Here is a 15,602-nt window from a genome sequence, read left to right on the forward strand (position 1 = left end):
AGGAGGGACTCTGGGGGAAGAAAAAGCACGGTCGGGAAATAAAACCAATAATTGAGATTTGTAGATCTCTCTATTTACATTGTAAATATTCAGACGATGTTTATAGATCTACGTACGCGAGTATTATTACTGTTCCAAAGACTTCCTCGTTCCCGTAAGGTATCCTGTATCCTGTACGCGATACTGTCAACGGTCCCGATCCCTTACAGGTTCCTGGTAAGATTGACCACGCGAGTGTAAACAGATCTATATAATTGAAAATGTAGAAACTATCGCTTTTGTTCATTCACCAATTCTAATTGGATCCGCTCCATTGACCTGACTATCTCTCTCCCCCATTGCCACTCACGAAGGCAAAATTAACAGCACCTAATTTCAGGGTTGTACCGAATATATTGCAAGGACGAAGAAAATGGGCGTCATAAAAATTAGATGCATAAACGATACGCGACACAAACGTGGGCGTAAACATGTCTAGCCCCGAAGGGCTAAATCTCCGCAAGATCTGAGAATGAGATACCTGCGCCATTGATCTGAGTACTCTTCTCTCCTCTCTACGGTGACCCACAAAGACAAAATTAATCGCAATCTACCCTAACATGATAATTGCAATGCACAAACCAAAAGGCGTCGTAAAAATAAATTGCATAAGATACCGAGGTCTAAATAATAAAAAAGTACTCTTCACAGCCAGGCCGAAGAAAATCTAAGATCCATGAAATCACACGTCATCCATGCCGATGTCGCTCCCTTATCCATCAGTCTCCGAAAGTCAACCGTGACCTACTGCCGTTCACACCATACGCATAAATATCTCCCCATAATCATATCTCGTTCCCCAATTCTCAGCCCCAGTATCACGATACGGCTCCTGCGAAACACTCAACACTCCTTTAGTAGCAAGTGTGAGCACATTCATCAATCCCTGCGTAGCCACAGTCCGCGAAGTCTTCCCAGGCGGAAGAAGATCCGCAAATGCCATTTCACCCTGCCCATCCTCATCCATCGTATCTTGGATGAAATCGAAGAAATTAATGCTCTCCTGATCGAGCTGCGACGCGATACGCTGGATAGCAGATGCCCGCCGTGATAGCGTCGTGATGTCTTCCTTGTCCGTTGCAAGCTCGGCTTCAAGGTATCGGGAAATTTCAAGATCTTCGTCGAATCCTTCGAGGCCATCTTCGCCTTGTAGAGATAGACTTTCGAGTCGCTCGCGGTAGCCTCGTCCTGAGAGTGGACTGGCGCTTGTCAAGCGGCCTCGGCGTCCAGGTCGTAGACTTGATTCTCCGATGGGGAATTTGGAAGAGAGTTCGCTTAGACTTCCTAGGCGGCCGATTCGGGAACTTTGGGCGGAGTTTAGGTTCCATGGCATTTGAGAGGAGTGCTCGTCCATTAGACTAGGCGGTGCGTGACGGCCTATCTCAATGTCTATGGTGTTCATTCCTTTCTCGTTACTGCGGCGTTGCTGGTTTGCAATGGTGTCGGTTTCTGTATCTGTGTCGCTCTCTTCTTCGGGATTGCGAGAGTCTTTTTTGGCCGCTGGGCGCTGTTTGTCACCGTACAATGCGTTCTCGAGACCTTCGCCAGAGAAGCATTTCAGCGGGTGGTCTTCGCGCTGTGCGCCTAATCCCATGCCCACAGATCCAATGCCTTGACCGAAGACCCAGAATGCAGCGTTCTTCTTCACGGTAGTCTGCACTCTGTTCTGTTGTTTCTGCTTCGATGCATTGGCCATATTGATGATATACTCGTTGTTCCATCGTGCAAGGTCCGTGTTGCGGAGAGTTGTGTTGGTGTCAGTTTCGATGGATCTGATCACCCGGTTGTATTGGCGGCGTGCTCGTTGCTCCCCGACAAACCGAATTTCTTCCTGTTCAGCTGGTCCGTCTTGGTTTGGACCACCCTCCACAGAAAGTATAGTCTCATGCTCCCTCGCGTGGGTATCGATCTCCACCGCCGCATCCACGCCGGTCAAAGCCGCATCCTCGGTGAGATCCATCAGTTCCCCGGTTTGGCCATCAGTGAAGCCCTCACTCCCCGCTTGTTCTGGGAGGCTGTGCTTCGGTCTCTTTCTCGGCGAAATATTGGTGGCATCAAGCTCCACGATATTCCCGTTCTCATCAAACTCGAAATCTGGTTGAAGCAAGACACCCTCTTCATCCCCTAAGCGGTCTCTGCTCATCGTTCCAGAGAGCCCATGCTTGTGGGAAGACTCCATTCTATTATCATTGAAACCGGTCATTGTTCCATCCTGAAGTAAATCGTCCGAGCCCAGATCCAGGTGAACACTGACACGAGATGAGCTCGAGTGACTGCCGGCTGGTGACTTGGACCAGAGACTAGACCACTGGCTCGAGCCCTCATCATTCATAAAATCTAGAATATTGAAGTCAATGTTGAGACCTGGAAGATTAGTCTCGGGGAGGAAAGTCGGGTCGTATGGTAAAACAAGAGAATTAGGTCTAAAACAAGTTTTGTTAGCAGTTTCTCGGTCTAAGCTTTCTTCAATTCATAAGGTATCGATCGACTAACTTCGCCTTGCCAGCAAAAGGATCCAGTCCTCCACCAGGTAAGATCTTTAGTGTCGAGATCATTTTGTCATGCATTGATTGTGCGTCGAGAAGAGCATATCCGCACTGCTCGTGATAGACTCTTGAAACGCCGAACCTGAAGTGAAATTTGGTATCAGTGATATTAAATGAGTATGAGAGGATATGGAAGATGTTTGCAGACATACAATAAATTCCCCTGGAGTCGTAGTGCCATTGGTGCCTCCGGATTAACGATCACATTGCATGCCCCAGGCACATCAACCTCGAGAATGGCTTTGCGATTGAATCGTCTGGTAATAGAACGCGATCCGAGTGTTGCGACGAGCCTATTCTTGTAAGATGTGGTTGATCTCCACCAACGATTCATCAACGCGACTTACCAGATTGTCGCGACTCCATGCTCAGGGGAAGTAAGGACTATTTTAGAAAGTTAGTTTATGTTTCTCTAGGCTCGAGGCTCCTGGATCAACGTGAAATAGTGGCTCACTCTCATGACTGTAGAACATGGTGACGGCTTAGTTGATCTAGGCGTGATGATGGACAGGCTCTGATGATTTTGATAATCTTGATATTATCCCGATGTCCGGAGACTCGAGATTATGAATTGAGTCACTTGCATAAAGCACGCGTGCAAGGAAATTCGCGCTTTCAAATGTGAGAATGGTTCAGATTGGGTCATCAAAGCAGGGCAAGGTCGTAAGTCAGAGAGGATCAGGATCATCGAGAAGGGTTATCATGAGAAATAAATAGTTCCAGAGATGACTGGTAAAAAAGGGTAGATACTGGTAGAGAATGGGGGAGAAGGGAAATTGATGAATGGAGGTGAGAACGGTTCCTATCAGTCTACAAACTGGACCACACTGCATCACGTTAGAACACCAGGGCACACGATCTCACTCACTGTTAGTGCCCGCCAACCTTGACTTTCAGCGAGCAACCGAGGGTCACTCTCCCACAAGAGTTTGCAACTCCTCTCTAGTCGATCATTCCTTGAAACCGAGCACCAGTGAACAATTTGGTCGTAGATCAGATACATTGCATAGGAAATTTACTTTTCAGTGCTAAACAACGTGCTCTAAAGCCGGAGTATCATCTAGTACCAAAGGACATGGAACAAGAGCACAATATATAACCGAATATAGGAAACAAAAGGAAAGGAAACATCAAGAGTCCATGGAATCTAAACAAGGCAAAATGACGAGATTGAGACAAGACACCAACAGCCACAGCAGCGGCTCTTTCAGCGCAAAACGATGTAGACAGACACAAACGGGCAGTACAGGATAGACCTGGTGACGATACCAAAGGACATGAAACCAGTTCCACCATTGTGACCTATAGATGCACTCGGGGTAGACAACGGGAGAACTGGCAATAGCACAACACCATACAACACCACATACAACACAACACGGTCACCCTATAACTTTGTTTCGTACAGAGTTGCTTTATTTAAGCATTTACTCCAGGGGAATACCCTCGTACTCGGAGTAACCCAGAGCCAGGTTCATGTTCTCTGTAAATGGGTATTAGTAATAGCTTTAACCAAGTGAAGGAAGAATAGAACTTACGGAGACACTGGGTGGCGGCACCCTTCAGCAGGTTGTCGATGGTGGCACAGACAACAACACGCTTGCCGCTGGAGTGGACAGCAAAGCCACCAATGTCAACACCGTGGCGACCGGCAATGTCCTTGACAAGGGGAGCCTCGCCAACAATCTTGACAAGCTTCTCACCAGCGTAACGGTCCTGGTAGATGTTGCGAATGTCACGAGAAGTCATCTCCTTGTTCAGGGGAATGCTGATGGAGTGGCTGATACCCTGGAACCAGACAGCGACGTGGGGAATGAAAGCAACGCTGGCGCCCAGCTGAGAGCTGATCTCACGCTCGTGGATGTGGTCAGTCAGGCTGTAGGGGATGAGGTTGTTGGTGAGGAAGTTGACGTCGTTCTTGGGGCTGGGCTTGGTGCCAGCACCGGAGTAACCAGAGACACCGAAGGAGGTGGGCTGACCACCGAGGAAGGGAACGAGAGGAGCGATTCCGAGCTGAGCAGCAGTGGCATAGCATCCAGGGTTGGCAATGCGAGTGGCACGGGCAATCTTGGAGCGGTCGACCAACTCAGGCAGACCGTAGGTCCAGGAAGAGTCGAAGCGGTAGTCGGCACTCAGGTCAATGATGACGTTGCCCTTGGCAGCACCCTCGTCAACGGCGTCAACGAAAGGCTTGCAGACGCCGTTAGGCAGAGCCATAACCCAGCAGTCGACCTCACCGTTGGCGGACATCTTGCGAACATCCTCGGGGCTGAGGTTCTCGTAGATGATCTCGCGCTTGGTGTAACCCTTGAGCTTCTGGCCGGCCAGCTCACGCGACGAAACGTGACGGAGATCCATGTTGGGGTGGGCGTTGAGCAGGTTGATCAAAGCCTGACCGGTGTAACCACGGGCGCCAATGAGAGCAACCTTGGCGGGGGAAGAGTTGGAGGCGTTCTTCTCTCCGAGGGGAGGGTTGGGGTTGGTGGTGGAGTAGGCGCGAACACCCTTGACAGCAACAGCAGGGCGCACGGCACGGTTAGCACGCAGGACGTTGGAGCTGGTGGAGAAGGCACGCTTCTGCTCAGTAGAGGCAGCGCTGGCGCCAAAGCCCTTGGGCAGGGAAGCAGCCTGGTGAGCACGGTGAAGGCGTGACTCGAGGTTGATGTCACCGAACATCTGGCGGCCGTTCTTGGTGAACTCCTGGACCAGCTGCTTGACCTCCTCACCCTCCTCAACACCAGACCAGAACAGAACCTCGCCGTCGCGGCTCAGGCTGCCATCGGCCTTGTCGAAGAACCAGGTCAGGTTCTCGTCGTCCTCCTTGACAGTCCAGGCCAGCTTGGGGAAGTCCTTCATGACGCTGGAGAGCACGTTATCAGCAACGTTAGTCAACCAACCCGACTTGGTGATGGTGAAAGTAGCCATCTGGGCAACGACAGAGCCGTTCTGGGGGGCAGAACAACAGCCAGGGCCTCCATGGGGTCATCGTAGTAGATCTTGAACTCGTGCTCCTTGAGACCCTCGACGTAACGGTCAACAACGGCACGGGCATCAAGACCCTCACGATCACGGATGAGAACATCCTTGAGCGCCTGCAGGTCCTCGAACTCTGAGAGAGAGGTCTTGACGTGGATCTTGTTACCGCGGCGGATCAGAGTACCAGCGCCGGAGTCGGTGAACAACTCCTTCTGGAGATCAGCAGGGTGGATGATAGCCACGCTGGAGGAGCGAGGAAGATCGCTCAGGAGGTCCTTCATCTCCTTGATCTTGAGGCGAGTACCGTGACGCACCCACCACTGAGTCATCAGGTGATCGTACTCCTCATCCAGGTTAATGGCAGAGATCTTCTCGCCAGTGTCACCGTTGAAGAGACCACCCTTCTCAGCCAGGTAGACAATCTTCAATGGCTGCAGAGCGCGGGCCAGCTCGCCGGCCGCGACGTCCGCGTTAACGTTGAGAACCTGTCCATCGGGGGTCTCGGCCATGGAGGTCAGGATAGGCAAGCAGCCCGCAGCGATAGCGGACTCAATGGGCTTCTTGTCGACACCATTGATCTTACCGACCAGGTTGTACTTGGGCTTGTCCAAGTAGTCGGCGGAGAAAACACCCGCGGTCAAGGGACGAGCACGCACACCCATGCGCTCCAACTCCTCAACCAGCTTCATGTTCTCCTCCAGGAAAAGCTTGCGAGCCAGTGCCAGGGTCTTACCATCGGTAACTCGGATTCCATCCTCGAACTGGGGCTCGACGCCCGCGGCCTCCAGCATACGGTTCAGTTGCGGGCCAGCGCCGTGAACGACGATCGGGTAGAGGCCGACATGGTTAAGGAATGCAAGAGCGGAAGAGAGGGTCTGCAGGTGCTCAGTAATGATAGCACCACCGACCTTGATAACGGCGAATTGCTGGGAGGAGACTGAGGTGAAGTGGGAGAGGTACTGCTGCACCTCACGCTTGGAGCCAATGTTGCTCAACAGCTGCACGACAGTGTTGCGAGTAGAGGTCAGGTGAGGGTCAGTAGCACGAGAGTAGGCACGGCTCTGGCGCTGAGGAGTCGACACCGGGGCGCGGGCAATCACACTGCGAAGGGGGGAGACAGTGTGTGGTGCGGAGAAGGATCGGAGGGGCTTGGTGGAAGCTCTCCGCACAGCGGAGCGAAGGGACATCATCTTGCTCACCAACATGCGGCAGCTGCAATTGAGAAACTTGCAGGTAGGCAGGGAGGTGTCCCCCTTTTTAGATAGAAAGCGAAAGTGGGTGCGGTGGTGAGGGTAAAGTAAAGAGGGAAGTGTGACTAACAGCAGATTTTACAGATACCAAGGTAATCGGCCGGCCCTCGGAGCCACATCCAATGATGGGGAGAAGGCGGTGGAGCCACATTCAATTTTCTAGCGAGCGCCATTTACCGTTGGCCGATAAGATGACTGCGTTTTCCCTCGTTATATGGTTCTTTTTACGTTTGATTTTTACCCTATTTTTGCTCTTTCCCCTCTTTAAGCGCGTTAATTATTTGCGAATCAGAGGGTGTCTATATCTAAGGGGAAAAAGCAAATACAGCAGCTCAACAAAACTTTGTGCGTACGTAGAAAAAAAAGTACGCGAACCATGCACTTTGCACGCTAAGGCTCCTTGGGGTCAAATTCTTCACCACAGATCGTCATTGTCAAATCTGATCCGTGTCTCCAAGCCTCCAACCGAAGTCTAGCTTCCATAGTAGATGAGGGAACCCACTATGGGCCTCCGAGATCCCTTGAAACGTCATCCGAATTGGATCTAGTCCCAGTTATCTGATCCTCTCCATTAATCTTACTCGTCGTATCCCGCCACGCAACTATCCACTTCCTCCACACCTTGCCTTACTTGGCCTGGATTCGCTTCGTCCCGCCGGTTCAAAATACCAGAACACGAGGCCCTGCCGATATTATTTTGCTTCGGAACCTTACCGCGGCCCAACATTGGCTTAGGCCAAAGGATTTCCTTGAGGCCTCCACGAGGGCGGGTCACACCGTCAATTGGCATGGCGAAAACCGGGAAGAGCAAGCCGAACAAAATGGAGACATAATGGAGACATCAGACCAGGCGGACGGAGACTCCGGACTTTCTTAGAAGAGAAACAACTCCCGACACAAAAATAATTCAGGTGACATAATAATGGTAACATACTCAAACACGGCATCAGAGGCGATATCATTTACATCTTTACCCCTGTACAGAGTTTTTGATCATGAAAAACTCCGCATAGGGGGGCACCCAATCCCAAGGAACTGGGAGCTCGGTTCATTTCATCGCTGAAACAGGAAGAAAATGAAGTGAAGAAGCATATTGGTCATTCAGAAACACGCCCAAAACAAAACAGGAGGAGGTATTAGCAGCTGGGGAAGAAAACGACGGAGCTCGGCCTCAACGACAGTAAACCCCGGTCAAAAACAAGATCCCATATTCCCAAGAGAGAAAAGAAAAAGCACAACTTTCGCGCATGGCACATTCATGGTGTCCCGCCCCTTTAATGCTTTGTTGCTACGACAGCTGCCGATCAATGTTAGCGTCCCACTCGTTCCGACATCCGAAGCCCCAGAGGGTCGGATGTAGCCATTGAACCAAACATAAGACTTACAAGGGACAATGATGACCACCAGTAGGATGATCACACAGATAACCAGGCATACACGCATCTTCATATCCTTCCACCACATCTGCTTGCGTACGCGATTGGCACCCCGGCGGAATCCCTGGGCTGATACGGCAAGGTTGTCGGTCTTATCCTGCAGGGAGTCGAGACGCTCACCACGCTGGGAAACCTTTGTGATGTTCTCGCGCATAACACCGACAGTGTCATCGATTTGCTGAAGGGAGAGTATATGTTAGTCTCGCGGTCACTGGTAATAAACCCTCCGAGTCTCTTGAGCGATATCAATAAAGCGGCGCATATCATCCACCACGTTCAAATGTATGCGACATCATATTGGATTGCTGTCGAGAGGGTAGGTTGCTGGGGCAAAGGAGGAAACTAACCGCTTGCAGCGCAGCGGTGCGCTGGTTTCCATTCTGCTGCTGGGAGGCACCAGCAGTGGGCGCACCGGTCTGGTTGGCCGGGATATAGGGGTCGTAGGGCTGTTCGTTGGACATCGTGATGGGTCGGGACTGTTATTAAACGGGTTAGATATGACTTTGGTAAGGAAGTTGGTGGCGAGCAGACTAGTCAGGGACCCTTTGTTTGGACGGGGGTAACGTACCAGGTTCGTTGCCAAGGAGACGGGAAAGGGTGTAGAGGACGTGTGTGGTGTGAGAGTGATCGCACGCGAGTAGAGATCAAGTGTTTCAAAGGACGTGAGGGAGGGATTTGGATGGACTGGAGACTGTTAGGCTGTGAAGCTGACAAGTTGGAGTTGCCGCTGATGGCGGGTTCGGTGGTCACGTGATTGTGGCGCTGTCTCAAAGCGATCGGAAGCAGGCAAATTCTTTTTTGGATTTACTTTCAGACTTCAATCTCAGTTGACTAGTGGATAAATTTCAATATATTAGATTTATAAGCACATTTCTGGGGTCTTTGGGCGAATAAATGGTCATCACAAAGCTGGGGAAATGAGCTGCAATTTACTACAAACATGCCTCGGAAAAACCCTCGATCGCATAATGCCAACCTTCTTGTTCAAAAGCCGTTTAAGTTATCATTTCATATCGGGATCTTCTATTTCCGCAAATGCAGCACAATTCTCTTGTTTTAATCCTCGTGTAGTCTTTGTGGGGTGGAATGAATTATATATGGCTGCCTACTATTAGTTTCCCCAAAGTATACACGTTGCTCGAGAAACGCGTTGCGGATACTAAACTTAGTAACATGCTCCGGGCTCCACGGCTAACAATTGCCGCTCAATATCCCTGCAACAAACGCAGCTAGATCGGCTCCGGGTTTATGCATAAAGTATTGAAATTTCAACGTCATTTCTCAGAAATAATACTCCTGACATATGCACCCCTCAAATGGGATGGGCCGATCTGCCGATCCCCCGTGTGTTCGAATACCTTATGTACATTATGTAATCCGCCAGTTGGAGAAGGAAAGAGTGGACAGGGGATTTTATGGTTATACAAGGGGAGAATAGAGAACTCAAAGATTATGCATTCAACGAGTAAAGTCTCAAGCTACGAAGAGTTGGCCCAGACTTATATGTTGATCAGTATCATCAAGACTACCCCCTGATATTCGAATATTGGACTGATAGTTCCGTGCCACGAATCAGACAGAATGTATGGGGCCTTGCTGAAGATAAATGCCTTACAGAGGAATAGGAATATATTCATGTCCCCTCTATTTTCACGTGACTTGATGGTGTATACTGTAATCCTAAAGGCTTCCCACGTACCACAACTTCCTCTTTACAAGCCAGTGCCCTACTTAACTACGTTATGTCCACCGTGTGATGGCCTGCCCAGATGCTCAGTCCAAAAAATGTAGTCAGGAAACCGCAGCGCCAGAGTATGTATATTACAATTTGTAAGGGGCCCAAAGTACTCCCGTTCGAGTTGCAAGTTTACAACGAATGTTTTTTGTTCAACTTTTTAATTTGAAAGGAACTTTCAGGTGAGCAGCATGGTTCTAGGTTCTATTCTATTGGCGTCTTCATGCTGTCAATCCACCATAGTGAAGGCTTATGTGCTTATGAAAACAGCACGCACGTGTATATTCCATTCAACCTAAAATGGCAACTTCTCATACAGGTTACCGATCGCCTACTGGGTGCCTGGCAAAGGCTGACCACCCATATATCGCGGGAACCCTTGATAGCCGAGCCAAAGCTCACCAGTTCCTGGTGGGCCACCAATAATTTCCCTCTTGCGATCCTTGAGCTCATCAACGTCCCAAGCGGCGAAGACAATCTTGTTTCTCAGGAATTCCGCTTCGGGTGAGACAATCCAGACAAGGAAATCGGCGGGAAGAGAGACTGTTGAAATGAAAAAAGAACAATCGTCAGTTATTTGGGTACAAATACATACGGCCACAATGAACAAGATCAGCTTATACTTACTTTCATCAAAGGCAAATGGCAAGTTAATTGACTCCGACAGCTTAGCAGACATAGCCGTTTCGAGGAATCCGGGATGTACATTGTGCAGACGCACTTGGGGGTTCTCAGTAGCAAAGGACTCTAAGACCTTGACGGCGGCCATCTTACTGCTCACATAGGCACCCATGCCGGTGAACGGAGGAAAGATGATGCCCGCCGTAGTCAGATTGATGAAGGTCACCGGTTTGTCCTCGTTGGGGCTGACTATCTTGTTTGCCAGGACTATAGCCTGTGCTGTCGCCAGCGTACCAATAACGGTAGTCTTGTAGCCATCCAAAAAAGTATTCGGATCAATTTCCAGAAGTGGAACAACGGGGGCTAGGACGCCGGCACAGTGAACAAGGATGTCGATGCCACCAAATTCGGCAGCCACCGTATTCATGACATTTCGTACGCTTGAAGCATCGCACAGCTCAGCCTCGTGAGTTTGAATTTTCACTTCTGCGTTGCTGGTGCGGACTATCGTGGCAGTTTCCCCCAGGGCGTCGGCGCGTCGACCGAGAAGGATGATGGCTCGGGGACCGGATGCAGCAAAGGATGAAGCTGTGGCCCTTCCTATGCCGCCAGATGCACCAGTGATCAACACAACCTTGTCTGCAGTGGAGAGGCCGGGCTGAGTTGGATTGATACCAGCATATGTAGAGGAGTGAATGACCTTGGTGTATGAGGGGGATGGCGGTGTCATTTTCTCGATGTGATTTGTTGCAGTGGGTAAAGTGTGAAAAATTAAGGATTTCAATTAATCGATACTCCTTGGGCGTAAAATGGAAATGGCTTAGAGGTTTGCAGGTAGCAGTAAATATGGTCGGTCAAAACGGGGTGGAGGAAGGTTTAAATAGGCAGACCTGTCACGACTTAGGGCAGGAAGAGGTTCAGGTGGTATCCTCGGTATCAAATTTTGAAACACATTTTGAAAAACTTAATTTTGGTCACCACACAACCAATTTCATCCATATTATCATGGTATTCGCGCGTACATAGTAGGCATCAAGGCTCCAAAGTGGAACCGATACAGTGGAAGGATCTCGCCCCACTTCCTTCACTAGTCTGTTTTGGGTAATTTTCATCAGGTACGGACTCCGAGGTGCATATCGGCAAGCTTGCATTGAGGACGCCCGCCACACCTGGCCAACCAAAACAAAAAAAAGAAGTGTATACAGATCGTCGATCACATATTATGACTCATAATTGACTAGAAAGGACATAGAAAGTCTACACTTGGGTATAGGAGGCTTAGATATGACTCCTCAACATGCCAATGGGTACAACAGGTCATGCTGTGATGTGTTTGCATACACTCGCGAGTTATGAGGCGCATACGTTGACGTTAGAATAAAGTAGATAATTCATACTTGGATTCGTCGCCGAGTCATTCATCTACCACTTACTCTATCAAAATTTTATGGAGTGTCAACTGGGTAGTCATATTTTGTCACTTAAGTCCTGGTGTACGCATTTTGCTGCTGTACGCCTTTCGAGTTTCCATATTGAAATCAGCGTCATGAATCAAGAGAAAAGTGAATATATGTGTAAATCCGTACTATTCATAACAAGTACTAGCTCCACCTCCTCTTGACTGTTCCTTATTTCAGACGTGCTAGTCGCCCAAGGCCATTCCCGACATGCAGGAAGGCCCTACCGATTTACTTAACATAATCGGATGTCGCTGTCACGGGTGCCGCAAATTAAGTGTAGAGTTCTCGACAGGCAGCAAAAAGGACACTGCTCACGTCCAGATTTGAACTGAAGACCTCGGCATTACTAGTGCCGCGCTCTACCAACTGAGCTACGCGAGCTGTTATGTAATCAAGCTGGCAATGCCTCACTAAGTTACACCGGGTACTGCATACAAGAAAGAGCTTATCCAGCTAGTATAAAGAAAGATTTGCAGAGAGTCCACCGTCCAATGACGATGAAAATGGTCACACAACTGGCCACATCGGCCTTGGGATCTGTATCACGGAGGCCGGGTCGGTGATCAAGCTCTACTGGTCCTCCTACACTTTAAAGTAAGTGCGCATCGAGTTCTCCTTCACTAGCCTCCGACAGCGATGGCACGACCAAAAAGCTTCTCATTCTTCATGCAAAGAGCAGCAATCAGCATTATGGCCCCGGCAACAGGTACCATCACAAAGGTCATTTTCATTGCATCAGTAATGGCGACAATCGCTTTGTCTCGCAGCTCGCCGCTCAGATTGTCGAACATTGTGCTCTGCGCTCCTGCCACTGCGCTCTGAATTTCCTGTTGCGAGTAACTTTTGCCGGCTAGCACTGTTGACAGATTCTTGATGGCAACTTCCTGGTAGATTTGTGACGCAATAGCGAGCGCAATTACCTGTCCACCGATCTGTGAGACGTTTTGCAAACTGAGGCCAGAGCCTGTGTCCTCTGGATTGGTGGTCAGGGTAGCAACCGTATAGCCGGTCACCATTGAAAGACCGGTGCCAACAGCCACAAGTATTGTCAAGCCGTATATAGTGCCTGTTTTCGTAGTGGTGTCGAGGTAAACCATCAAGGGACCACCACCAGCTACCAAGAAAATGCTGGCGATGATATAGATGACCTTATATAACTTGATGAAGTGAAGTAATGACCCCGAAACAAGGTTGACAGCGACAGCAATGATAACAAAGGGCAACAAACGCACAGCAGCCATGAGGGCTGCATCACTGTTAACGAACTGGAAGTATATGGGAATGTAGTAGACCACAACATAAAGGGTTGTCGTGCCAGCTGCTGTCGCAATATAAAGAAGAACCTGGGTGCGGTCGCCTAGAAGATGACCTGGGAAAGCACGTCTGGCAGGGCTAGTCAAAACAGCGAAGTATTGCTGCAAGACATAGAGAAGCAATACAACCCCAAAGACAACAAATGTAGCGATAGTGCGACCGTCCTTCCATGGCCATTCAGTTCCAGCCATTGTGAATGCTAAAAGGAAACTGACCCAGACACCAGCTCCAAGAATGAGACCCACGAAATCGATGGAAGCCAACCGACTTCGGACGCTGACACCTTTCATCGGATGAATAGCTGGAAGACAGAAAAGAAAAGCCGGAGCCGATACAGCACCTATAACCAAATTAATGTAGAAGGCCCAACGCCAGGTTGCCGAGGATACAGCAAAGGCCCCGCCAACAACGGGTCCTAAAACTGCACCAAGGCCCCAAAACATGGCAATCAGAGACATATAAAAGCCTCGTTCCTTTTCCGTGGTCATTACCGCGAGGTATTGTAGAGATCCGAGGTAAATGCCGCTGCCCCCAGCACCAGCGATGACACGGCCAACTATAAGAGCGCTCATGGTTGGAGCGGCGCCACATATAGCCGAGCCAGCCTCAAAGAGCACGACGGTCGAAAAGTATACCCATTTCATATTGAAGGTATTGAAAAGGGTATTGAGGAATAGAATGACACACACAGAGCCCAATGGGAAACCCGCTCCGATCCAGGCGATTTGATCGACATGACCGAATCTTGTGATCACGGCGCTTTGAACGTCTGCTGCGATTGTGGTGTCGAGGCCGTATAGGAAGCAAGTTGTATAGAGCGAGGTACAGATGATTAGCCAACGAAAGCCACGGATTTTTCTGCCCCCATCCGACCCAGCTAGGGCTTCCTCTGGCGGAGATTGCTGGTCGGATGGCTTTTCAGCATCATGGCCCAAGCTGGCCTGTGGTTCCCTAGGGGATGGGTATTGGTCTGGTTGGTGGAGTGCCACTGACATCGCACGGTAGGGAACCCGATAAAACACGATTGTTCGGGACACACAAACTAAGAGGCTTTGCGACCTGATGAAAGAAAGTCACGGTATTTCAATTCCCGGGAATGATAATTATTTTGTATATCTTAGTTCTGGTAAGGAAGGCTCAGCGTCTAGGTGAAGGTAAAGGGGTACCTTTTTCCATAAAAGGACGGCAGCTTTACTCGTTATGAAAAGTTGTTTACATATTCAATGATATTTTATATTACGAAGCAAGTACAGGGGGAGGAAAGACATGCCGGGGCGTATTTCTAATCAATAATTATTTGTTCTTGTATCTTAATAATCATTGGTAAATCAGCTACACCCCTGCATTATAGTATGTTTCCGGCGAAGGATCTTCAGCACTAAGAGAATTTCCAAGATTATTAGCTGTAACTTGAATTTTGCATTATATTTTGTTTCAAATCCAAACCTTCATCCAATGGGGTGATGGCGCAATGGTAACGCGTCTGATTCCAGCTTGGGAAATCCAGAAGATTGGGAGTTCGATTCTCTCTCGCCTCATTTCTTTTTTGTCTTTTTTTCATCAGACCCAACCACGAATTTGGGAATAGATTTTCTCTTTACTGGTTTTTTTCTTTTTCTTTGAATTCCAGTCAATAGATTGCTGATTAGATTTATCAAGTTTTAGGTCTCGCGGAGAATGCTCAGTAGGATTAAGGTGCCGAAAATGCACGGCTACCAACCTAGGACCAGCACTCTATAGGCATGAACCCCATCTAAATTGACTCGACACTCCCGAGGTCTTCGGGAGTTGAAAAGTCTATGCATGGCTCTCCCTTTCCTGTAGTTTCCTTCTTTAGTGTTCGAAAATGGCTCCTTCTACCCTCCTTGGCAGCTCGCCCTATCTTTGAACCAAAAATATATATTCTGCAGGGTTGCTCATACGACAAATATATATATACCTTCTGATGTCAAGTTGCCTGACATAGGTAGTGACTACTTCCTGGGAAAATATGTCGGGGACTCGACATTTACATATTCAGATAAGGGGCTTTAAACCTCCTTGGAAGCACCTGAGAAGGGAGGAGCCCTATCAGGTTGAGATTCTTGCTTTGGATATATTTAGGTGGGGGTGTGTATAAAACTGTCACTTCCAACCTTCCCGAGGTCCAAAGGTAGTAACAGCTTTTCTAACAGCCAAAAAGTCGTCGAGATCAGACTTTCGTTAGAAAGACGAATGTTTATTGA

At 49.1% G+C, this 15,602-nt stretch overlaps 7 protein-coding genes across 7 annotated transcripts; all 7 read right to left on the bottom strand.

Moving 5' to 3' along the window:
- Positions 1-793: 793 nt before the first annotated feature.
- Positions 794-3,058, bottom strand: N7503_000466 (Rad21/Rec8 N terminal domain protein; the record flags this gene model as incomplete). The annotated part of the gene is made up of 5 exons (XM_057060027.1): positions 794-2,462; positions 2,533-2,667; positions 2,738-2,878; positions 2,933-2,969; positions 3,040-3,058. The coding sequence occupies 5 exons, from the start codon at positions 3,056-3,058 to the stop codon at positions 794-796; spliced, it is 2,001 nt and encodes a 666-aa protein (XP_056926950.1).
- A 954-nt stretch (positions 3,059-4,012) lies between these two features.
- N7503_000467 (uncharacterized protein) lies at positions 4,013-5,510 on the bottom strand (the record flags this gene model as incomplete). Its single annotated transcript, XM_057060028.1, has 2 exons — positions 4,013-4,068; positions 4,124-5,510. 2 exons carry the CDS (start codon positions 5,508-5,510, stop codon positions 4,013-4,015), a joined length of 1,443 nt encoding a protein of 480 aa, XP_056926951.1.
- On the bottom strand, positions 5,474-6,751 carry N7503_000468 (uncharacterized protein; the record flags this gene model as incomplete). The annotated part of the gene is made up of 1 exon (XM_057060029.1): positions 5,474-6,751. The coding sequence occupies one exon, from the start codon at positions 6,749-6,751 to the stop codon at positions 5,474-5,476; it is 1,278 nt and encodes a 425-aa protein (XP_056926952.1).
- Positions 6,752-7,388: 637 nt separating this feature from the next.
- N7503_000469 (uncharacterized protein) lies at positions 7,389-7,601 on the bottom strand (the record flags this gene model as incomplete). Its single annotated transcript, XM_057060030.1, has 1 exon — positions 7,389-7,601. The coding sequence occupies one exon, from the start codon at positions 7,599-7,601 to the stop codon at positions 7,389-7,391; it is 213 nt and encodes a 70-aa protein (XP_056926953.1).
- A 484-nt stretch (positions 7,602-8,085) lies between these two features.
- On the bottom strand, positions 8,086-9,214 carry N7503_000470 (SNAP receptor SNC2; the record flags this gene model as incomplete). The annotated part of the gene is made up of 5 exons (XM_057060031.1): positions 8,086-8,108; positions 8,197-8,425; positions 8,595-8,723; positions 8,816-8,931; positions 9,181-9,214. 5 exons carry the CDS (start codon positions 9,212-9,214, stop codon positions 8,086-8,088), a joined length of 531 nt encoding a protein of 176 aa, XP_056926954.1.
- Positions 9,215-10,313: 1,099 nt separating this feature from the next.
- Positions 10,314-11,333, bottom strand: N7503_000471 (SDR family NAD(P)-dependent oxidoreductase; the record flags this gene model as incomplete). The annotated part of the gene is made up of 2 exons (XM_057060032.1): positions 10,314-10,525; positions 10,610-11,333. 2 exons carry the CDS (start codon positions 11,331-11,333, stop codon positions 10,314-10,316), a joined length of 936 nt encoding a protein of 311 aa, XP_056926955.1.
- Positions 11,334-12,683: 1,350 nt separating this feature from the next.
- Positions 12,684-14,372, bottom strand: N7503_000472 (Major facilitator superfamily domain general substrate transporter; the record flags this gene model as incomplete). The annotated part of the gene is made up of 1 exon (XM_057060033.1): positions 12,684-14,372. One exon carries the CDS (start codon positions 14,370-14,372, stop codon positions 12,684-12,686), a length of 1,689 nt encoding a protein of 562 aa, XP_056926956.1.
- Between the last annotated feature and the right edge of the window lie 1,230 nt (positions 14,373-15,602).

Source organism: Penicillium pulvis (assembly GCF_028828015.1).
Source record: "Penicillium pulvis strain IBT 33274 chromosome Unknown contig_10_segment0_segment0, whole genome shotgun sequence".
Lineage (NCBI taxonomy): Eukaryota > Fungi > Ascomycota > Eurotiomycetes > Eurotiales > Aspergillaceae > Penicillium > Penicillium pulvis.